General features: G+C 47.0%; 1 protein-coding gene across 9 annotated transcripts in view; it reads right to left on the bottom strand.

The window, feature by feature from the left end:
- LOC141047234 (uncharacterized) overlaps window positions 1–25,619 on the bottom strand; it is a 659,661-nt gene that overhangs the window by 12,691 nt on the left and 621,351 nt on the right. For 3 of the 9 annotated variants that reach the window (XM_073542212.1, XM_073542209.1, XM_073542211.1), the window contains exon 2: window positions 15,760–15,803. The exons of 1 other annotated variant lie outside the window; for it this stretch is intronic. Coding sequence is in view for 3 of the 8 variants with exons in the window: in XM_073542203.1 (XP_073398304.1) it covers window positions 24,728–24,754 (27 nt within the window). In the remaining 5 variants the exon portion in view is untranslated. Of the gene's footprint in view, window positions 1–15,759; window positions 15,806–24,253; window positions 24,296–24,727; window positions 24,773–25,619 lie in introns of those variants that run through there. 5 more of the 9 variants (XM_073542203.1, XM_073542205.1, XM_073542207.1 and 2 more) reach the window with 4 other exon arrangements.

Genomic DNA, 25,619 nt, shown 5'->3' with positions numbered 1-25,619 from the left:
GGGCTGTGCCGGCTCCGGGGGGCTGTGCCGGCCTGCCGGGGGGCTGTGCCGGCCTGCCGGGGGGCTGTGCCGGCCTGCCGGGGGGCTGTGCAGGCTCCGGGGGTCTGTGCAGGCATCGTCCGATGGGACTACAAGTCCCATCGGGCGATGCCTGCTACCATGACAGTGATTGACACATTAGCCAATGATGGGACAGTAGTAGTCCCATCATCCGGCTAATGTGTTAAATGTAAAAAAAAAAAAAAAAATTACATGCTACATACATACAACATGCATACTACATACATGCTACATTCATACTACATACTACATACATGCTACATTCATACTACATAAATACTACATGCAACATACATACTACATATATACTACATGCATGCTACATACATACTGCATGCTACATACATACCACATATATACTACATACATACTACATGCATGCTACATGCTACATACATAACACATATATACTACATGCATGCTACATACATACTACATGCTACATACTACATATATACTACATGCATGCTACATACTACATGCTACATACATACTACATGCATGCTACATACATACTACATACATACTACATATATACTACATGCATGCTACATACATACTACATGCTACATACTACATGCATGCTACATACATACTACATGCTACATACTACATATATACTACATGCATGCTACATACATACTACATACATACTACATATATACTACATGCATGCTACATACTACATGCTACATACATACTACATATATACTACATTCATACTACATACTACATATATACTACATACATACTACATACATACTACATACATACTACATGCATGCTACATACATACTACATGCATGCTACATACATACCACATACATACTACATGCTACATACATACCACATATATACTACATACATACAATACATTCATACAATACATACATAGACATACAGTACATATAACATAGAGTAACATACTTACCAATACTTGTCACATTGTTCCCCGAAGCCATTGTCTATTCCGGGATAAATATTAACATAACAAACCACAAAAATACTCACCCACGATCCGAAGCAGTCCACGAGTGTGTCCCACGACGATCTTGGGTAGAGAACTGCAGCATCAGATGATGCTGCCGTTCTCTACGGGCTGCAGGAATCCAATGACGGAAGGTAGGTATCCTTCCGCACTGTATTCCTCCGCCACTTAAAAAAAAAAAAGTCCCTAGTCTCACTTTATGCCATTGCTGTGTGGGAAATTCCCACACAGCAATGGCATAAAGTGAGACTAGGGACTTTTTTTTTTTAAGTGGCGGAGGAATACAGTGCGGAAGGATACCTACCTTCCGTCATTGGATTCCTACAGCCCGTAGAGAACGGCAGCATCATCTGATGCTGCAGTTCTCTACCCAAGATCGTCGTGGGACACACTCGTGGACTGCTTCGGATCGTGGGTGAGTATTTTTGTGGTTTGTTATGTTAATATTTATCCCGGAATAGACAATGGCTTCGGGGAACAATGTGACAAGTATTGGTAAGTATGTTACTCTATGTTATATGTACTGTATGTCTATGTATGTATTGTATGAATGTATTGTATGTATGTAGTATATATGTGGTATGTATGTAGCATGTAGTATGTATGTGGTATGTATGTAGCATGCATGTAGTATGTATGTAGCATGCATGTAGCATGCATGTAGCATGCATGTAGTATGTATGTAGTATGTATGTAGTATGTATGTAGCATGTATGTAGCATGCAGTATGTATGTAGTATATATGTAGTATGTATGTAGTATATATGTAGTATGTAGTATGTATGTAGCATGCATGTAGTATATATGTAGTATGTATGTAGCATGCATGTAGTATGTATGTAGCATGTAGTATATATGTAGCATGCAGCATGTATGTAGTATGTATGTAGTATATATGTAGTATGCATGTAGTATGTATGTAGTATGTATGTAGCATGCAGTATGTATGTAGTATGTATGTAGTATATATGTAGTATGTATGTAGCATGCATGTAGTATGTATGTAGTATGTATGTAGCATGCAGTATGTAGCATGTATGTAGTATGTATGTAGTATGTATGTATGTAGTATGTATGTAGCATGCAGTATGTATGTAGCATGTATGTAGTATGTATGTAGTATGTATGTAGCATGCAGTATGTATGTAGCATGTATGTAGTATGTATGTAGTATATATGTAGCATGCATGTAGTATGTATGTAGCATGCATGTAGTATTTTTTTTTTTTTTTTTTTTTTTTAACATTTAACACATTAGCCGGATGATGGGACTACTACTGTCCCATCATTGGCTAATGTGTCAATCACTGTCATGGTAGCAGGCATCGCCCGATGGGACTTGTAGTCCCATCGGACGATGCTTGCACAGACCCCCGGACATCAGCACAGCCCCCCGGCAGGCCGGCACAGCCCCCCGGCAGGCCGGTACAGACCCCCACAGGGTGCACAGACCACCGGCAGGCCGGCACAGCCCCCCGGCAGGCCGGTACAGACCCCGGGCAGTCCACACAGCCCCCCGGCAGGCCGGCACAGCCCCCCGGCAGGCCGGCAGAGACCCCCGGAAGGCCCGAAATGACGGCGCATCATGATGCGCACACACCGCGCATCATGATGACGTCAGGCCGTCAATCAACTGAACTTCCGATTCCGATGCCGAATTCCGATATTGAAAAAATATCGGAAGTCGGTATCGGAATTCCGATACAGCAAGTATCGGCCGATACCCGATACTTGCGGTATCGGAATGCTCAACACTAATTATATACCAACCCCACAATCTGTGACTCTTCAGGGTAAATCGCTCTCTCACCATTGGATTAGAGCTGATACTATGGAGCTAAAGTGACTAAACAGACTTTCTGTCACCTCCATAAAGGGGCACTATTCTGGGTTTGTCAGAACTGTCCGAGGATTAATAGAGGTGATAGTTTCCCCCCAATTAGAAGGGACACCTGTGGATATTGGGGTCTTTAACAAGTAAATCCCTCCAGAACTGTAGCAGGTAAAGTGCCTTGTGGTAAAGTGGACGTTGGACATACGTCACCATCAATTGATATCAGACTGAAGGAACATCGCTCTTTTATTCAGCTCTATGGATCTAGGATGAAATCCACTGCGGCCCCTGCAAGAAAAGAATGAGAAAGAGCACAAGTTTGGTGAGACACCCGTGGCCAGAAATTTCTCGGAGATGGTGATAAAAGTTCTGATCTCTGATGGTCGGTGTTAGAAGAGGCAACCACAGCGGATTCACAATCACAACGCAGGAAACATCTACAGAGACAAGTTCTGGATTTACTCCCTGGAATCACTCCCTGGAATCACTTTCTCCCAAAGGGTTAAACGGCGTCTGTAACTTCAATGTCTTTCTATGAAGCTTCTTCTCTGAACTTTCTTCCTCTGTTTTCTGCCGTATTTCTATTACTCTCCGGAATCAGGAATGTATTAAGTCCTATAGAAACTGCGGAGAAAGAATCATTTCTAATTCTGTGTTTCCAGGATTCTTCTTATGGGAATTGGCTGCGATATCCCTGTGCAATAGATTTCTAGTATTAATGCGCCAGGAATGGGGAATCTCCACGTGTGATTGGATCCATCTGAATATTCCATGTATTGTTCTCCACTATTATTCCCATCTCTGTATTATCTTGTGTTTTTTTTCCCCTTCTCCCTAATATTATACTCTGCTCCGCACAGGGCGTCTTGCTAAAGCCGAGGAACCATCTTGGCTCGTACAAGTAAATCCGGTTTCCAATAACGAAGAACCACCAACTGGCGGCTCTGGAGCTCAGAGTATGAAGAATTTTAAAGTTTTGATAAATAATCTACTTTTTAAATGAATCAAAACCTGGGGGAACAAAGCTTTCCTGGAAAACGATCTTCCCAAACAATAAATCCCGAGAGGATTGTGGATACGTGTGACACCTTCTTCTCTTACTGAAGACCAGGAGTTCATCAATAACTGGGAAAGTATTTCCAATAACAGCTCAAAGAAATTCACGGAGCTTCTCACTGAGTTTAATAGCAAGACCCTATTAAATATTGAACACCAACTGGATGAAAGTTTTGGCACCCCTGGTAAAAATCATTGTTAATGTGAACAGTTAAGCAAGTCGAAGATGAAATGATCTCTAAAAGGCCTAATGTACATATCCTTTGTATTTTAGGCAAAATATATATAGGCATTTTTTATACTTTAAAAGTTACTAAAAGGAAAATGGGACAATGCAGAAGTTTAGGCACCCTTGGAGCTTTGTGTGCTCAGTTAACTTCGATGAAGTTTTCAGACCTTAATTAGCTTGCTAGGGTTATGGTTTGTTCCCCATCATCGTTAGGAAAGGCCAGGTGATGAAAATTTCCCAGCTTTATAAAAACCCAGCCGCCTCTAACCTTGTGCCAAGAAAACAGCAGCCATGGGTTCTAAGCAGTTGCCTAACACTCTGAAAATGATGGAGGACCACAAAGCAGAAGGTTATAAGAAGATAGCAAAGCGTTTTCAAGTTGCCATTTCCTCAGTTCAAAATGTAATTAAGAAAAATGATAATTACTTACCGGCAATTTGATTTTCCCGAGCCATGACAGCACCGCACATGAGAGATGGCATCCGCCGCCAGGAACAGGAAACCTGCAGCAGAGATAAAAGAAGGTGGCGGCACCTCTCTCCTCAGTTTGTCTCAGAGTATGCAAGGTAACTGCCTTATTAGTTCACATATGTATATTATATTTACTTTTAGCAAACCCATATCTACAAATTCACTTCACCTCTTTTTTTTTGTGCATCACACAACCAATCACCAAGATAGGGCAGGAATTAATGCTTGCTGTCATGGCTCTGGAAAAATCAAATTACCGGTAAGTAATTATCATTTTTTCCCTTCCCCATGACAGCACCGTACATGAGATGAGAGGAAAGAGTAGAAGAGCTGGGCAGCACGGTGGCTCAGTGGATAGCACTGCAGCCTTGCAGCGCTGGAGTCCTGGGTTCGAATCCCACCAAGGACAACATCTGCAAGGAGTTTGTATGTTCTCCCTGTGTTTGTGTGGGTTTCCTCCGGGTACTCCAGTTTCCTCCCACACTCCAAAGACATACTGATAGGGAATATAGATTGTGAGCCCCACCGGGGACAGTGATGAAAATGTGTGTAAACTGTAAAGCGCTGCGGAATATGTTAGCGCTATATAAAAATAAACATTATTATTAAGAGCATCCTAGGGTGGGACAACAGCAGATAGCACCTTTCTCCCAAAGGCAAGATTTGAGCGTCCTATAATCTAACCTATAATGACGGAAGAAAGTGGAGGGTGAAGACCATACTGCTGCTTTGCAAATCTGTTCTACAGACGCATTTGCTCTTTCAGCCCAGTATGTGGCAATAGCGCTTGTAGAGTGAGCCGTTACACCCAGTTGGGGAGCTTGTCATGAAGAAGAATTTTAAAGTGATATACCCATACAAAGCCACTGTGCAATAGTTGATTTTGAGGCCTTTTGTCCCGTTTGTCCCCTGGAAGGAGACAAAGAGGGCTGATGACAGTCGTCAAGATTTTGAGACTTCTATATATTGAAGTAGGAAACGTCTGACATCTAGGCAATGGAAGGTTTGTTCTCCATGGGATTACGGGTTGGCACAAAAGGATGGCAAGACTATTTCCTGGTCCCTGTGAAATTTTGAATTGACCTTCGGGAGGAAAGCCGGGTCAGTCTTCATAATTACTCTGTCATCCAGGAAAGTAGCATATGGGGGGGGGGGGGGGTTTGCCGAGAAAGCTTTTAGCTCGCAGATACGTCGAGCTGATGTCAGGGCCACCAGGAGAACTGTTTTTAGCGTCAAGGCTTTTATTGTAATGCAAGTAAGAGGTTCAAAGGGAGGGGAAGTTTGGGCATTCAAGACTAAATTTAGATCCCAGGGAGCTACTTTAGGTAGTGATTTCATAGGTCTGGCTGTAAAGGAGGCTCAAATGAATCTATAAACCAAAGGCGAGTTTTTGGTCAAATAATGCACCCAGGGCCTGCACTTTTAGGGTGCTAGTAGATAATCCTCTTTCTAGTCCTTTCTGGAGAAACTCTAGAGCTTCAGTTATTGGGACTTCTTGGACAACTGCCATCCCAAAAATTCCAGGAATTTTTCCCAGATTTTTTGATATTTGTCCGATGTGATCTTCTTCCTGCTAGAGAGCAGAGTGGTAACTAAAGGGTCTTAGAATCCTTTCGCTAGTAGAAGTCCCCTCTCAAGTTCCAAGCGGTGAGATAGAGTCTGTTGTTGTGAGTTCATTTTCCCCTTCACCGTCGATGTCTGATGAACTCCCTCTTCTGGTGAAGGAAGGTAGTGAGGCTGATTACCAAACACCTGATCAGGTAGATGATGACTGGGTAACAGGAACTTCTGACTGGATATAAGGCAGCTGACCCCCTTCTGAGTCGCTGGTGATTTCTCTGCTGGATTCTTGGAGACCAGTCTGATTCCTGCTTCGCAAAGATAAGTTCAATAGCAGAGCAAAAACTTATTAGTTTTGTTTACCTTGTTTTTTGAAGTTCAGCCATCCCCGGTCGGGGGTGTGCTGAGTTCCATTTTTGTCTCTGATCAGTTTGTCTCTTTGCTCTGTCTTCAGAATATACCCGAGTGCTGATATAGTTTTTTTGAAGTCCTAGCGACTTCAGGGCCTGTTTTTCCTATCAGACGGGACATTTTTTGGTAGGGTTTTTTGCGGATTGCAGACAGCAGCTTTTCTATCCTGTCCTTTTTAGTTAGCTTGGGCCCCATCGTTTGCTCAACCTATCTTTCTATCTGTGTTAGTGCTTTCATCTTGCTTCACCGTCATTATATGTTGGGGGCTGCCTTTTGCTTTGGGGTCTGCTCTGGGGCAGTTTAGATTTCCCCTTTCTTTCTTTAGGCCTATTTAGTTCTCCGGCTGTGATCAAGGGGTCTAGGGCATCGTAGGAACCCGCCACGGCTACTGTTAGTTGTTGTGGATAGGATCAGGGGTCTGCAATCCGATAGCTACCAACCTCTCCGGTTTTCTGGACTTAACTGTATTTTTGTTTTTTCCTCCTTCGGTCACTCATTCATAACAGTCTGTGCACCTGAGGATGTACTATTGGACCCTGGTGCAGGAGATTGGGGATATCTGGAATGAAACACGGGTCCGAGTTGGACATGCATCTGAGCCACATGAATCACGCCCACTTGCCAGAAGGGCGCAATGAGAATTATTTGTGCCTTGTCTTTTTCAGGGCTATCGGGATCAGTGGAACAGGGGGAAATGCATAAGCTAGTTGAAACCTCCACCGATGCAGGAGCGCATCCACTCCCACCGGGTTTTCCCTTGGATTTAGGGAGTAGAACCTTTTTAACCTTCTGATTTCCTTTTGTGGCAAACAGATCCACTGCTGGTATACCTCAGATGGCACAAATTTCTCCAAATACCCCTATTTAGGGCCCACTCTCCCTGGCGTAATGCGTGATGGCTCAAAAAATCTGCCACAAGATTGTCCGCTCCTTTCAAGTGTGTGCTTGACAGGGACAAGAGATGGCCTCCTGCCCATATGAACAGTTTCTTGGCTTCTTCATTCAGAGATCTTGACCTTGTTCCTCCTTGCCGATTTATGTATGATACGGTTGTGCTGTTGTCAGACAACACTTCCAAATGTTTTCCCTTGATCTCTTCTTGTGCATGGAGAACTGCCTGCCTTACAGCCGCCAACTCCTTTAGGTTGGAGGATGCTGCTCTCATTGAGTGTCCCCAATGGCCCTGCAGAATGTGGCCTGCTAGATGTGCTCCCCAACCTAATGGACCTGCATCCATGGGTCAGCACCAGTGGGTTCTGAACTGACTAAAGTATGCCATTGTTTAGATTTTCGGCACTTAGCCACCACTTTAAAGAGTCCAGCACTTGTGGCGATAAGAGAATTCTCCGATTTAAATTGCGAGGATCTTTCGTCTGCTCGGACAGGATTTGCCACTGTAACTCTTGTATGGACTTGTGCCCATTTGACTGCTGGGATTGTTGCTGTTAGGATACCCAGCAGCGACATCGCTCCTCTCACTGAGATGGACTGACCGGGTTGCATCTGCATTATCCTTTGTTGAAGTGTCCGAATCTTCCTCTCTGGTAAAAGGTATCATACCCACAAGATTCCCATTTTGGTTTCTCTCACTGAGAGCACTTTATATATTTTTCCTCTCTGGAAGTACACAATCTTGCCTGACCGAATTTAACTAAATTCCGAGGAATTCTTGTATCAGAGGTATCATCATCCTTGATTTTTTTAAATTTATTATCCAGCCCAACACCTCCAGTACTCTTGTGACTGCTTTCATAGTTTTCCTTGCTGTCTGCCAAGATGAGAAAGTCGTCTAAGTAGGGTACCAGTAGTATGTCTCCATTTCTCAAGAAGGATGCTGTTTTGGAAATTATCTTCGTGAAGATCCAAGGGGCTACCGACACCCCGAAGGGAAGACATTGGTATTGTAAATGAGTGTGAATTTGTCCAATTTCCACCACCAACCTTAGGAACTGCTGATGTTCCCCACAAATTGGTACATGGTAATAAGCATCTGTAAGATCTATTACTACCATATAACAGCCTGGATAAAGTAGCCTTACTGCTGACTTTAGAGTTTCCATTTTGAATTTTTCTACTCGGATATAACGATTCAGTGCCTTCAAGTTGAAGATTGTCCTCAGCGAACCGTCTGGTTTTGGTGTGAGGGACAAGGTGCTGTAGAGTCCTTTCCCTATCTCTTGGTCTGGCACTTTTATCAGCACTCCCTTCTGCATGAGAAGATGTACTTCTTTCTCTAGTATGGCATGATTTTTCTTGGCCACGAGTCATCATCATTCGCTGAGGTAGGAGGTTGATGAAATTTAGCCACAGGCCCTCGGATAATAGATTGGTTACCCACTGTGAGGTTGGTAATGCTGACCACTGATGAGCGAAAAACCGAAGCCTTCCCCCCACCGGAATTTTGGCGTCATTGGTGTTTGGAGCCTGGTTTATAGGGAGGTTTATTGAGGAGGAATCCTCTGTCCTTCCTCTCTCTCCAGGATTTGCCTTGCATGGACTTGTCGTCCGAGCGACCCCGACCTCCTCTATTCCCCAATCCCCGAAAGGGCTGCCGAGAATCACCCCAACGACGTCTAGAGAAGGGGGCGGTGGGAAATGTTTTTTCTTGTCCACCGCTTTCTCCAAGATTTCATCCAATGCTTTGCCAAACAGGAACTGTCCTTCACAGGGGACCACACAGAGCTTAACTTTTGATTGGAAGTCTGCGGCCCAGTTTAACCACAGTGCTCTGCGACCCGAATTGGATAGGGCACATGCACGGGCGGAACATCGGACGGAGTCAACCACGGCATCTGCTAGAAACCCTGCCGCTTTCTGCAACAAAGGTATTGCCTCTAGTAGCCTCTCTCTTGGACCTTTGTCCTTTATTTGCTCACTCAACTCCTCTAACCACTTGACCATAGCACGAGCTGTACAAGTGGCGGCCACCCCAGGTTTGAATGACCATGCCAATGCTTCCCAGGCCGATTTTAGAAAGGCATCAGCTTTCTTATCGAGGGGATCTTTTAAGGCACTCATATACTCAAATGGAAGAGCTATTCCCTTAGACATGCTAGCAATAGCGGCATCCAGCCTAGGGGCTTTTTTCCCCCATTTCTCACAGACTTCATCAGATGGGTACTTACGCTTCAGGGTCTGCGGAACTGACATTTTTTTGTTCGGCTTTTTCCATTCCCTTTTAATCAAATTTAACAGGTTATCATGGAAGGTAAAAACCCTACGCTCTTTCCCCCTGCAGGTTACTAAACATGGAATCCTGGATTGATCATTGCTCTCTACGTGTTTCAACCCCCATAGTGGATCTGACGAGTTTGAGTAATTTTCCGATATCCTCGGATAAAAAACAAGGGTGGCCATATTCTTCATCTGAGGACTCCGAATCTGAGTCATCAGAGGGGGCTAATTCTCCAGGTTCATCCTCAGAATCTATATTAGGGATTTGGAAATCTGCATGAGGGGGGGGTTTCCCCGGAACTGAGTGCCGTATGCTGCCTCATTTGTTCTTTTACTGTAGATTTTACTTCATCCCTAATAATAGATTTTATGCTTTGCAGTAAGGATAGTGACTTTCTTCCCCTAAAAAACAATGACACAGAATAAGAATAACATAGTTACTTACCGATAATGGTGTTTCTCCGAACCCATGACAGCACCACGGAAGAGAGGGGATCCACCCTTCAGGAACAGGAACCTACAGATAAAAGGGGCGGCACCTCTCCTCCACCCCCAGTTGGTTACAGAGCATCAGAGGGTCTCCATGTTAAGCAACAGAAATATACAGATAACAATTTTGCTTATTATCAAGAAACACCGTGCCTAAATGAAAACACTCTACAAACAGTAAAACGTGCACACTACACACGTGAAGTGAGGGAATAAGAGGGTGTTGTCATGGGTTCCAAAAAACACCGTTATCGGTGAGTAACTTATTCTCTCTCACCCATGACAGCACCACGGAAATAATTACAGAGATTGGTAGCTTAGGGTGGGACCACAGCCTGAAAAACCCTTCTCCCGAAGTGTCTGAAAAAGGTTGAAGGTGATGACCAGGTGGCAGCCTTACAGATCTGTTCTATCGATACCTCAGATCTCTCAGCCCATGAGGTTGCCATTGCTCTTGTGGAATGGGCTCTCAACCCTTCCAGGATGGTATTCCCGCTGGATGAATAGGCCAGGGCAATTCCATCCCTTATCCACCTTGCCAGGGTACTCTTGGATGCTTGGAGTCCTTTCCTGAGCCCCTGGAAACACACAAAGAGAGCCTTCCTTCCTAAACCCTTTGGTGGCCTCTAAGTACTGAACTAGGCATCTCTTCACATCTAGGGTGTGAAATCTCTCCTCTACCCTATTCCTAGGATTTGGGTGGAAGGAAGGACTACTTCTTGTGACCTATGGAAGTGTGATGCCACTTTAGGTAAATAGAATCATCTTAAAAACCTAACCCGACCAATCTTCTAGAATTTTTGTAAATGGTGGCATTGCTGATAGAGTGAGCAATATTCAAGCTCTACGAGCCGATGTTAGCGCCACCAGAAGCACAGTTTTTAATGACAAGATTCTTAGGGGTGCTGACTGAATAGGCTCAAACAGGGAACTTGTTAGTGCGGATAGTACAAGATTCAGGTCCCACGATGGTAATTTTCGGCTAATTATTGGCCTAGACCTGGTTGCGGCCTTAATAAACCATGCTATCCAAGGGTTGCCTGCCATATCATGGTTATAAAGGGCACCTAAAGCCGCTACTTGAACCTTTAATGTATTAACCGCCAACCCCTGCTCTAGGCCTCTTTGTAAAAATTCAAGAGTTTTATCAATCGAGGTTGGAGACGTGACCCTGAGGTGAGGAGGCTGCTGATAGAGAGGCTGGGAGAGGAGCCTACACTTATAAATCACAAGAAACACAGGGGAAGAGCTCAGGGAGCTGGGGGGCCCAACAGGGTGAAGACACTGACAACAGATCAGCAGGCAAAGCTGAGATACAAAGGAGAACATTGCCACCCGCTCTCCAGACACTAGTCTAAAGAAACAGTTGTGAGCTGCAGCAGCTATAACAGAATGATTGAAGTGCACGGCAGTCCTGTACTTGAGCTGTCCTCTCTGAGACAGTAAGACAACAAACGCTGTGCTATCTGAATAATTGCACATTGATGCTGTATTTCTCAAGGCCAAACATAATTCCCTCGAGCTATTAAGCAAAACCCACCTCTAGTTGCATAACTTTCGTGGAATTCTTGTTACATAACTTTTACTGAACGCTCGATCTATAATTTTGCTGAAATCTCGTCACATAATTCTTCATATAACCCTTACTGATCGCCCGGACATTTAAAAGGGCAGGTGTCTGTTAAGTAAAACTTGACTCTCGGGGCCTTCGGGAGGCGGAGCTTGAAGATGGCCGCATTTTAGTAAAGCTCCCTGACGGCAGAATTGGATCCGCTGCCATCACACTGCAGCACTGAGCGGGCAGCAGGGTTAAGGCCCGGGCAAAGTTCTGCTGATAGCAGGACCAGCTCTCTGGGAATCCCGGAGGTCCTAGGCGCAGGCAGCGCTGACATCCACGCGAAACGTGGATTCCAATAAGTGGAGCACATGCTGGAGTGCTCCACGCTACATCACTGGATTGCAAAGTAGCCGGGTCAGTTACATGTGTGGCAGATATTCAGTAGCGACGCCACTGCCAAACCTACACAAGCTCATCAGATCTCTTTTTCACTATGGAAAAATTCGTAACCAAATCTAGAAAATCCAATAGACCCTCGTCTTGGCACCAGAATACTACCTCCCCACCTAAGATGACCGCTGATGCAGAATGGGAGGATACGCAATCTATAGCTCAGGCCATTATGGATATTTTAATGCCGAAAATAGACTCTCGACTGGTGGCATTTCAGTAAACTTTGGATGCTATCGCCGCTCAGATTAACACACAAGGGGCACGCATAACAGCTGCAGAAGAATGTCAGATCTGGAGGACATAGTTACAGAGCTCTCCGGGAAGCTAGAACGGAGGGATAAAGATGTCACATTTCTTCTGGATAAAGTCGAGAATCTAGAGAACAGATCTCGGCGTAATAATCTGAAGCTTGTTGGTCTCCCTGAATCGACCAAAACGCCTGATTTGATGGGGATAGTGTCAGAATGGCTCCCAAAGGCACTAAATTTACCACTGCCCTCAGGTGCCCTGAAGATCAAGAGAGTTCATCGCCTGGGCCCTCCTAGGAATGATACGGATTCCAGACCTCGTCTGGTAATCTTCAGGGTCCTGGATTTCCAAGATAAAGTCAGATTGCTATCGGCATACAGGAAGAAGCAACCATTATCCTGTGAGCATCATAAACTGTTTCTCTTCCAGGATTACTCAGCTGCGGTGGCAGCCAAACGTAAAGCTTTTCATCCCGCATATGCCATGTTGGTGGATAAAGGTATTCGTTTTGGGCTTCAATTCCCTGCAATTCTACATTTTTCTTTGAATGGGAAAAACTGGATCTTTATGGAGCCAGAAAAGGCTTTGCAGCATCTTCAAGCAGATAGTCAAGCTGCAGTGCAGATCCCAGACAAGACCTGATGAATGCAATTGACATTTTTCACCACTTTGTCACCTAGCAGGGTGGCTTCACTTTTGTTCGCTTTTGTTGTCTTTGACGCTTAGTGTTGTGTTTTATTTTGTTGAAATATTAATCTCCTTTCTCCAAACAGGTTCACGCTCATATCTCCTTTGAGCATGGTTCCTTGCGGGGTTATTGTTAAGGGTGGGGTGGGTGAGTTCCTACATATGTTCATCGCACCTTTTTGTTGATGTGGCCTCTACGCCCACTCGCTGGGATGGGTGTGGGGTTCATACATATCTGATATTATTTGGGAAGATTTAACCACGTTCTGGTATAGGTTAAGTGATAGATAATAGCAGTACCTCTTTGTCCACAATGCATTATATTGGTGCTCTTGGAATGTGAATGGCCTAAACACTCCAGTCAAGAGGAAAAAGGTTATGCATTACTTACAACGCTTTAACTTTCATATAGTCTTTTTACAGGAAACCCATTGGGTGAGGGATAAGCATCAATCTTTATTTAGTAAAAAATACACATTGTGCACTGAGGCATCATATTCCAAAAAACAGAGGGGGGGTGGCGATACTTATGAATGTCTTAATTATGATATTTTGGACACCTGGGAGGACCCAATGGGGAGAATTTTAATAGTGAATATAAAAATAGAAGGAGTTTGCTATAATTTGGTAAATATTTACACACCTAATGGTCCAGACTCGCAGTTTCAAACCCAGTTGCTCTCTAAATTGGCGGGTTGGGACACAACCAATCTGATAATTGGGAGGGGGGGGGGGGGGGAATTTTAATGAGGCACATGTCATGGAGCTACAATACACGAAGGTCTCATCCAGAGGCTGAAGGACCACTTGGGGCTGACAGATGAATGGAGGTGGCAGCATCACACTGATAAGGATTTCTCGCAATACTCTCATGTTCATAACACTCATGCAAGATTAGACTATTGGTTATTGGGATTATCTATGGTGGCCCTTGTTCTGTCGACATATCTTGGATATTCAGATGTCTGACCACGCCCCGGTGGTTTTCAAATCTAGATTGGTAATTCCGGCATGTAAGGAGAGGAGATGGAGGTTCCCCTCTTATTTATATTCATCCGATGATTTTAAGGCCTATTTGCAGATGTCGTGGAATACATACAAAGAGGACAATAGGGAGCATTGTACTGACCCTCATTTATTTTGGGCTGCCTCTAAGGCAGTTTTAAGGGGACAAGTAATGTCTTATGTTGGGAATAAACGTAAAAAATTATTAGAGGCCACGTTGGCAGCTCAGGAAGAATTGATCCAGGCATATAAAAATTTTAAACGTTCTAATACCCCCACAAATAAACAGAAATTCACAGAGGCCAAAGAGGCAGCCGAAAACATTGAGCACGAGAGAGCGCTGTATAGTCTAGACTATCAAAAACACAAATATTTTAAATGGAGGAACAGGCCGGGGAGGTTACTGGCCTCTCTCACTAAACCTTTCAGACAAGCAACTAGGATTACCAGGATTCGTAACCAAAATGGCATAGCCATAATGGATAATGAATAATACAGGAATTCAGACAATTTTTTGAGTCCTTGTACACAGATGGGGGAGAGGAGATTTCGGAGGCATCGGGTTTCTTCGGGGATGGGGTGGCTCCTGGTATTACGGAGGACCAGAGAAACTTGCTTACTTCACCTATTACCATTACGGAGGTCCTGTCAGCCATCTCTACTCTTAAGATTTCTAAGGCACCGGGTCCAGACAGGTTTAGTGGAGAATATTATAAAATCTTAGGCCCATGGTTAGGTCCACATCTAGTTAAGATAAGATAATCCTTTAATCGTCCCACCATGGGGAAATTCAGAGCATTACAGCAGCAAGGCAGGAACAAGTACAGATACAGATGCATAAAGGCATTACATTGACAGTAGGTAGCTACATATATGGAAACAAAAAAAAAAAAAAAAAAAAAAAAAAGATATAACCGGACTATCACAACTTTGGGTCGTTCTCCGTTTTGGACAGTGCTGGTTATACAGCCTAACTGCAGCAGGAAGGAAGGACTTTCGATAGCGCTCCCTCTCACATTTAGAATGAAGTAGCCGGTCACTGACAGTACTGCACATCTTTGTCACGGTCTCATGCATGGGATGAGACCGTGACATAGTTATATAGTTGAGTTATTTAATGGAATTATGGAAAAAGGTTATATTCCAGACAGATTTAGTGAGGCTTGTATCATTATGCTTCCTAAGCCTGGGAAGGATCCACTGCAGGTGGAGGGATACCGCCCAATCTCACTGCTCAACGCAGATTTTAACCCAGGGTTCAGCAAATTATTCCTGAGTTAATTTCACCACATCAGACCGGGTTTGTACATGGAAAATCGATAACCTATAATATAAGAACAGCGATAGGCACTATATCTAGTTGTAGAGTCAATAAAGGCAGGAGAAGCATAGTGGTGGGTCTTGACGCAGATAAGGCCTTTTATAAACACTTCTAGGCTTTTTATAAACACTTTATCGGAGCACTTTGCCATTCAGAGGGGTACGAGGTAGGGATGCCCACTGTCCCCATTATTGTTTAATTTAGCATTAGATACCTTTTTAAGAACTCTTCAAACTATGCCGGATTTCCATGGGATTCCTACAGGGAGCACGGAAACAAAATTATTGGCTTTTGCAGATGATATTTTACCATTTCTTGCCAACCCCACACAAGCTATCCCAACCATAATCTCAACAGTTGAAGAATTTGGACTGTCACCTTTCCAGCCTTTTCTGGGTAACCCATTGTCTTTGAAAGGTAAGCCGCCAAAAATTTATAAAACTATGGCGCAACAAAAATGTGTTCTTGGGGTGGATCTATTAGACCATAGTTTCTCTATGATCACTTTTGACGAGGCAGTATCCCATTATCCAATATTTGAAGGACGGCCGTTCTTATTTCTGCAAGCAGGCAGTCTGGTTCTTAGGTTTATAGTTAGCAGACAGAGTGAGGGTTTGGGCGATAAACTGGATATCCTTCTCAGAAGGATGGGCAGGGCTCACTTGGTGTCAACTAGTACCATATACTCCACTCTGCAGAAGGAATGGTCTTGGGAGGCCAAAACCTCGGGTCCGGCGAGATGGGTACGGGACATGGAAGGTCTGGAGGTGGGAGATACATTAGAAGCTACTGAGACACAAAGGAAAGTTATTCCATATAATAGTTATACAGATATGGCCATATTATTGCTACATAGGGCTTATATTACCCGTACGTCCAAACTAGAAAGTCTCCCACAAATTCATATCAATGTGTAAAATGTGGTCTACATAATACTGACATTTTCCATCATATGTGGGGTTGTCCAAAAATTCAAAAAGTTATGGCGTGATATCCACTCTGAGTTGCAACAATTGAGTGGTTTTGAGTTCCCTCTTACCCCACAATGGGCTATTTTTAATATCCTAGGGGAGACCCAAAGAGTATTACCAAAGCACACCAAAGCCATGTTAGTGATTTGGGCCTCAGCAGTAAGGAAAAGTATATTACATCAATGGTTACACTCAAATGTTCCGTCAAAATCGCTAATACTGACAAAAATTAATTTTCTGTTTAAAATGGACTGGTTGGAAACCTTGACCAACAAAGAAAAATTAACAGAGAAGTTCTTCACCAGATGGTCGTATTTTTTTTTCCATCCTTGGATACAGAATCTAAGAACAGACTTAAGAATCAATTTGAGAGCACCAGATGGTACCTGCCACAAAGAATCAGTGGACATGCACCAATTTAAGGAATCCTTTCAAATGATGACAATTGTAGGAAGAGGGGGGGGGAGGAAAAGGTGGGATTTTGGCTTAATGTCATAAATATACTGTAACTGTGTGTACATTTTCCTTGTCAAAATTCTTAAATTAATAAAAATAGTTTAAAAAAGAAAAAAGAATTTTATCAATCTGGACCCCATCCTGGACTCTTACCCCAGAGGTGGACAGAAATTTTTTCCAAGTTTTCCCATAGGCTCTTGTCGTAACCAGTTTACTACTTTTTTGTAGTGTAGTAATTAGGTTCTCCGAGAACCCTCTCTCCCTCAGCAGTGCCCTTTCAAATTCCATGCTGTTAAATGGAGGTTCACTGCCCGAGGGTGTAACACAGGCCCCTGAGATAGTAGGTCTGGGAGAGCTGGTAGGATCCAAGGGTCGGTGACTGAGAGCATTCTCAGCCAGGAAAACCAATTTCTTTTGGGCCAAAAAGGGGCCATTAATATCATTCTCGTGAATGAGGAGAATGATCGGGGGAAAGGCATAGGTCAGGTTTTGGGTCCATGGAAGCATAAAGGCGTCCAGGGCACGAGGATTCCCCCTGGGGTCTAGGGAACAGAATGTTTCCACTTTTGTTTTTGAAGTTGGCAAACAGATCTATGTCCGGGGTTCCCCACATCTCTACAATCTGCCGAAAAATGGACTGCTTTAGGACCCATTCTCCCTGCCGCAATTGGGTGCAGCTCAGAAAGTCTGCTCTTTGGTTCTCTGTCCCCTGAATGTGTAATGTGGAGAGAGATAGTAGGTTTGCCTCTACTAGACTGAGGATTTTGGAGGACGTTTCCATTAGGGCTCGGGACCTGGTTACCCCCCTGATGATTTATATAGGCCACCTTCACTTGGTTGTCCAAAAATATGCGGACATGATGACCCCGCAGCAAGGGTAGGAAGTGTGCTAAGGCATAGCCTACTGCCAAAAGTTCCTTCTGGTTTGAGGAGGCTTCTAGTTCCTGACCTTCCCATTCTCCCTGAGCCACCTTGCCGTCCATGTGTGCTCCACAACCCGTGGGACTGGCATCCGTGGTAATTATGTGTGCTATTTTTATCACCCAGGGGATCCCTTTGGATAGGTCGTTTCCCCACCTGGCTAAGGAATGAATAGTTTTGGAAACTACGGTTATGCGACCCTCTAAATGGCCCCCTACTGCTAACTGGTTGGCTAATACATCCCATTGGATATCCCTTGTATGTAGCTGCGCCCATTGGACCGTCGGCAGGCAGGCGGAGAGAGACCCTAGCAGTGACATCGCTTTTCTTAGTGTCATGGAGGGGTTCTGTATTGCTCTTGCCACTACTTGTGCAATTTTCTCTTTTTTGCGGTCTGGGAGGTGGCATGAGCCCCAGGAACTCCTGTACTTTGTATTTTGCTGGGCTCCAACCTTGATTTTTTCAGGTTTAGAAGCCAGCCGAGGGTCTGTAGAGTGTCACCCTGTCCCTCTGTTCCTTGCAATTTTGGGCCGAATCGCTTACTACTAAGAAGTTGTCCAAATATGGGATTATTAATATGTCCTGCTCCCTTAGGTGGGCCATCATTTCTGCCACTAATTTTGGGAATACCCTTGGGGCTATAGATATTCCGGACGGCAAGACCCTGTATTGGAATTCCCTTATCTCGACTCGCCCTCTATAGAGACAGCTAGTCTGAGGTATTTTCGGGAGTCTTTGTGAATGGAGACGTGATAGTATGCGTCGCTGAGGTCTAATACATTCATGAAGCAGTTTGGGAACAGGATTTTGATGGTGGACTTGATTGACTCCATTTTGAATCTTTGATTTTTGACATATCCGTTTAGTTTCCTTAGATTTATGATTGCTCGGAAAGTGCAGTCCAGTTTGGTCACTAGAAAAAGCGGGGAGTAGAACCCTTTGCCCATCTCCTGAAGGGAAACCTCCTGGAGGACTACTTTTTTTTTTACCAAATTTAGGACCTCACATTCTAGAGATTTTTGCTCTCGTGTAGATGGTCTTAGTGGAGTCACCAGGTATTTTTGAGGTGGGAGAGAGAGAGAGAAAAAGTCTATTTTTAGGCCCAACTCGATCATATTTAATACCCAAGGGCTGTTAGAGATTTTCCTCCAGGCTGGAAGGAAAAGGGTTAATCTCCCCCCACCCTGGTGAACTGTCACTTAAAGGGCTTCCTGTCTCGGGAAGAGTTACCGAAGAGGAACCCTCTCTCTCTCCTTCCCTCGTCCCATTTCTGTTCCCTCGGTGGCCTTCTCTGAAAAAACTTTTTGTTCCAAAAGGATCTCTTAAACGTGGCAGGCCCCAGGTTTGGAAACCCCTTTTTCTTATCTCCTGCCTTCTGGAGGATATCATCTAGCGTCTAGCGAATAGGAACTTCCCCTCACAGGGGATTGAGCAAAGCTTCATTTTAGTTTGTAAGTCCCCTGGCCAGCATTTGAGCCATAATGTTCTTCGGGCTGCGTTCTACAGTGCTGCCGCTTTGGATGATAACCATACAGAGTCGGCCGATGAGTCCGCCAAGAAGGCCGCAGCTCCCTTTATTACTGGGATCAGGGGTACCTGCCACGAGGTCGGACCTGCCACCGTCCAGACAATCTCTTCCATATTTTCCGGTAAATTGTGGATGTAACCGGTTTCCTGCTGGCCTGTAGGGTAGATATGACCTGATCTGATAAGCCATTTGCCTTCAGGATGTCCCTTTCAGGATCCAGGCCGAGAAGTGAAGTCTTGCTGGATTCGGGTGGCGGATCGGGCCCTGGTGGATGATATCTTTATTCAGAGGTAGCTCGACTGGGCTTTCCACTGCCATAGGGAAACCAGCTTCTCAGCCAGTATGGAACGATCATTATCACCTTTACGCGGTCCTCGCGGATTTTCCTGAGTACTGCAAGTATGAGCGCCAGTGGTGGGAAGCGTATAACCCAGGCGAATATTCTTCCTGCTAGGGTTTGGAGTGGTCGATGCCTGGGCCCTCCCTGGTGCTTCAGGAATGACACTGCTGTCATGTTGTCGGACAATATTCGTACATGTCGGTTCTTCAGGACCGACCAGTTCCGCCGCAGGGTTTCCCAGACCGCATAGAGTTCCCTGAAGTTGGAGGATATGTTTCTGATGTCTACTGGTCATCTTCCCTGGAAGATCTTCCCTTCTACATGGGCTCCCCATCCCCACGTACTGGCATCTGTGGTGACCACCACATATGGAGAGGTTGTCCATAGTACGCCCACCTGGAGGTTCCTGGGCTGTGTCCACCATCGTAGTGACTTTTTCACCGGTCCTCGCAGCCTTATGGGTTTGTCGAGTGCAGCCTGACTCCTGTCCCATGTTGCGAGGATCTCCTTTTATAATGGTCTTGAGTGGAACTGGGCCCATCTGACGCACGGAAAGCAAGCAGTCATTAGGCCCAGAACCTCCATTGCTCCTCTTATGGAGGAGCGATGCTTCAAGAGGTCTTCGGCCCTGTTTTGTATAGTGTTTTGCTTTTCTCTTGGCAGCAGGGATATCCTGCCTCCTGAGTCTAGGAGAACTCTGAGGAAGACCTTTCTGCTCTCTCGTATCAGGTTTGATTTCTGCGAGTTGATCACCCAGCCGAGGTTTTCCATTACTGTAATTGCTCGATTCCTGTCTCGAATGAGCGCTTCTTCGGATCCTGCCACCAGGAGGAAATTGTCTAAGTATGGTATGATCACGATACCCTGACCTCTCAGGTAGGCCATTACCTCCGCTACCAGCTTTGTGAAGATTCGGGGGGGGCTGGAGCCAGCCCGAATGGAAGACATTGGAAATGGAAGTGGCAGGTCTGGGTCTGTAGTCTGACTGCGAATCTTAGCAGTCTCTGGGATGAAGGATGGATAGGGACCTGATAGTACGCACTCTTCAGGTCGAGGGTGCACATGACAGCATCCCTGTCTATTAGATGTATTGCGGACCGAATTGATTCCATCCGGAATCTCTTATACCAGACCCAGGCATTCAGAGGTTTTAGATTTATAATAGTTCGGGCCTCGCCGGATAGTTTTGCAATGGAGAACAGGGAGGAGTAGTGTCCCTTTCCCCTTTCTGTCAGAGGAACTGGTACTATAACCTCTAAACTGACCATGTCCTGTAGGTCCGTCCACATGGCGGAATCCGCCGGGACTACGGTGGGGGCAATATATCTGTCGGGGGGAGGGGAGCAAAGTTCTATGCTGTAGCCCTCTGCAATGGTTTTGAGGACCCACTTGTTGTGGGTAACCTGGGCCCAATTTACCACAAAGTCTTCCCCTGATACCTATGGCGTCATTGCCTCCTAGATCTGGAGGTTGATGCAAAAAGGGAGCCCTTGCTTCTCCCACCCTGGCTGTGGGAGCTCCTATAGGAGCTTCTGTTGGACCTGCCCTGGCTCCTAAAGTCACCCTGTCTCCTAGAGAAAGGGCCTCTCCGAAAGGACTGGGGCCGCTTAGGTTTTTCTTCTGGGAAACCTTTATTTTTGTCGGACAATAGCTCTAAAATGCTATCTAGGGCTGGTCCGAACACCCTTAGGCCCGAAAAGGGGATGAAGCATAGCTTCGCCTTAGAAGCGTTATCCCCCAACCACGATTTAAGCCAGACCGCTCTCCGAGCTGCATTAGAAAAGGAGCTGTTCCTGGCTGCAAACCTTACTGATTCAGCTGACGTATCTGACAGGAACGCTGTGGCCGATTTCATGAGGGGAGGGGATGCTAGGATCTCGGATCTAGGGGTCTTGTTGGTTAGGTGCTCCTCCAACTGCCCCATCCATAAGAACATAGACCTGGCCACCGAGGTGGCTGCTATGTTAGCCCTAATGAGGGCTGCCGCAGTCTCCCATGTCCTTTTTAATAGAATGTCCGCCTTCCTGTCCATCGGGTCCCGGAGACTTGATGAGTCCTCGAACGGGATGCCGGTCTTCTTGGTGACCTTAGTTATGGGAGAATCAATTTTAGGAATTTCCTCCCACAATCATGTTTCCTCAGGGGTCAAAAGGCAGTCGACTTTTAAAGTCACGGGATAGTACGAGTCGACGTTCCGCCTCCTTCCACTCCTCTAGGACCATCGTTTTGATGTGTTCGCTTACAGGGAACACAGTCTGTCTCTGAGCCACAAGTCCTCCGAACATCAGGTCCTGTCTAGATTGGGGCTTAGGAACTTCCTCGATCTGCATAGTGTTCCTCACCGCCTGGATCAACTCGTCAGTGTCCTCTAGCCTGAACAGGTATTTCCTGCCTTGATCCTGCCTGTCCACCGGGATCTCTCCTTCCTCCTCTGGATCCAAGTCCCGTAAGTCTGACCCTTCGATAGAGCTTGTTTCGGAAACTGGCTCTGCCTCCCACCTTGGACGCTTGCGGCTCGGCCCTGGACTGGGGGACTGCTGCCGTGCGAGGCTGGATCTGGAGGCTTGGACTTCCTCCTGTATCAGGGATCTCATCTCAGAGAGGAGGGATGGCTGCTCATCTCTTATGACCCTTGATGTGCAGGGTCCACAGTGGGTTTTGCTATGGGCGTCTGGCAGCTTTACCCTGCATACAGGGCATCTGACCGACTTGGATGTGGCCTTGGCGGGGTCTTTAGTCACTGTCGGGGGGGCTGCTGGGGTTCCCTTATCCTATTGATATAAGATAAGGATAATCAGGTCAGTCATCCTGGGTTGCGGGGATGGCTGTGGGGAGGGAGCCTCTGCGTCCATTACTGCCATGATCTGCGATTCCAGAGAGACGCTGAGCTTCTGGAGCGTGCGCTGTGATGTCACCGGCAGTGACGCGCGTCTTCTTGCGATAGGCCGGGAGTCGCTCCGGCCGCTTCCTGCCCGAACGCTAGCCCCGCCTGCGCCTCCGACGGCGCTGTTTGAGACGCCGGCGCCCGCAGAGCCAGCTGCCTGCGGGGGACCGGCCTTCGCCTGCCACGGCGGCCACTGACTGGAGCCGAGAGCCTCCCACCAGGAGGAGCGGCTCCCTCCAGGAGCGTCATCCTGCTCCTGACCTTTGGGGCAATGGGACTCCCCACCGGGAAGTTTCAACCCTGGGTGTCTTGACAGGGGGAAGGTTTGGACTGGCCGCCCAATCCCCCTGGGCCCTCCGGTAAGCTCTTCAGCAATCCTCTCGCGTGTCCCTCCATGCAGGGACAGGAAAGACACTGAGGGAAAGGGGGTGGGACGGGACCTTTTAACCTCTCGTGTGCTTTCCTGTCCCTGTAAGGAGGAGGAGGACGTCCTCCATGGTGCTGTCAGGTGGACGTCCTGGAAAACATCATTACTGACATGTGTGCCTTACAAAGGCACTCACCCACCAGAGCCCTGGGGTACCACTGTGGTCTGTGGGTCCATCTCTTCTACCGGTATGAGCGGCTCTGCTGAGGGTCCGCCATGCTCAATTGAGAAGCTGCTGTCACCGCATGAATCTCATATCGCCTCTTTATTTGGTATCTGGTGGGAGCGGTGTGCGCACCTCTGAAGTGACTCCCTTCCGGAAAAGTTCAGAACACCGTTTCCGCCGGCGTGTGACGTCACTTCCTGCGCGACCTCGAAAGCCGTCCCATTTATTCAGCGCCAACATCATAATGGACACGTCCCTACCCCCGGCCCAGCCTCTGGCCAGGAGCGGCCGCCGGGGGAGTCCAGCGGTGGGATGAGGTGCGAGATACTGCAGCTCCCTAGACGCTAGGATGACAGGCACGCGCCACCGCGCCCAGCTGCCCCCACACGGTGGACCTTGGTCTCCAGACCAGTATTCATTAGAGGGGGATCCTTCTAGAGGTATGTAGCATGCTGCAGGCATCCACCTGCAGGAACAGGAAACCAAAACTGAGACAAGAGGTGCCGCCCCCTTCTTTTATCTCTGTTGCAGGTTTCCTGTTCCTGGGGCAGATGCCATCTCTCATGTACGGTGCTGTCATGGGGAAGGGAAAATAACAGTTACCAGAAGGTCAAGATAAGGTCTGGAAGATCAAGCAATATATTTCTAATATTAATGTGCCAGTAATAGGGAGCCTCCAGCACCGACCTCCACCCGCAGAGCCGCACTCCACATAGAGAATAATGGAGCCTCCGGCACCGACCTCCACCCGCAGAGCCGCACACCACAGAGAATAATGGGGCCTCAAGCACCGACCTCCACCCGCAGAGCCGCACTCCACATAGAGAATAATGGGGCCTCCAGCACCGACCTCCACCCGCAGACCCGCACTCCACATAGAGAATAATGGAGCCTCCAGCACCGACCTCCACCCGCAGAGCCGCACTCCACATAGAAAATAATGGAGCCTCCGGCACCGACCTCCACCCGCAGAGCCGCACTCCACATAGAGAATAATGGAGCCTCCAGCACCTACCTCCACCCGCAGAGCCACACTCCACATAGAGAATAATGGAGCCTCCGGCACCTACCTCCACCCTCAGAGCCGCAGTCCACATAGAGAATAATGGAGCCTCCAGCACCGACCTCCACCCGCACTCCACATAGAGAATAATGGAGCCTCCAGCACCGACCTCCACCCGCAGAGCCGCACTCCCCATAGAGAATAATGGAGCCTCCAGCACCGACCTCCACCCGCAGAGCCGCACTCCACATAGAGAATAATGGTGCCTCCAGCACCTACCTCCACCCGCAGAGCCGCACTCCACATAGAGAATAATAGAGCCTCCAGCACCGACCTCCACCCGCAGAGCCGCACTCGCCATAGAGAATAATGGTGCCTCCAGCACCTACCTCCACCCGCAGAGCCGCACTCCACATAGAGAATAATAGAGCCTCAACCCGCAGAGCCGCACTCCACATAGAGAATAATGGAGCCTCCAGCACCGACCTCCACCTGCAGAGCCACACTCCACATAGAGAATAATGGAGCCTCCAGCACCGACCTCCACCCGCACTCCACATAGAGAATAATGGAGCCTCCAGCACCGACCTCCACCCGCAGAGCCGCACTCCACATAGAGAATAATGGAGCCTCCAGCACCGACCTCCACCCGCAGAGCCGCACTCCACATAGAGAATAATGGAGCCTCCGGCACCGACCTCCACCCGCAGAGCCGCACACCACATAGAGAATAATGGGGCCTCCAGCACCGACCTCCACCCGCAGAGCAGCACTCCACATAGAGAATAATGGGGCCTCCAGCACCGACCTCCACCCGCAGAGCCGCACTCCACATGGAGGCTCCATTATTCTCTATGTGGAGTGCGGCTCTGCGGGTGGAGGTCGGTGCCGGAGGCTCCATTATTCTCTAGCACCGACCTCCACCCGCAGAGCCGCACTCCACATAGAGAATAATGGAGCCTCCAGCACCGACCTCCACCCGCAGAGCCGCACTCCACATAGAGAATAATGGAGCCTCCAGCACCGACCTCCACCCGCAAAGCCGCACTCCACATAGAGAATAATGGAGCCTCCGGCACCGACCTCCACCCGCAGAGCCGCACTCCACATAGAGAATAATGGAGCCCCCGGCACCGACCTCCACCCGCAGAGCCGCACTCCACATAGAGAATAATGGAGCCTCCGGCACCGACCTCCACCCGCAGAGCCGCACTCCACATAGAGAATAATGGAGCCCCCGGCACCGACCTCCACCCGCAGAGCCGCACTCCACATAAAGAATAATGGAGCCTCCAGCACCGACCTCCACCCGCACTCCACATAGAGAATAATGGAGCCTCCAGCACCGACCTCCACCGGCAGAGCCGCACTCCCCATA

Source organism: Dendrobates tinctorius, unplaced genomic scaffold (genome assembly GCF_039654945.1).
Source record: "Dendrobates tinctorius isolate UK_male_01 unplaced genomic scaffold, ASM3965494v1 ptg000126l, whole genome shotgun sequence".
NCBI lineage: Eukaryota > Metazoa > Chordata > Amphibia > Anura > Dendrobatidae > Dendrobates > Dendrobates tinctorius.
This window is presented reverse-complemented; position numbering and strand designations above follow the sequence as displayed.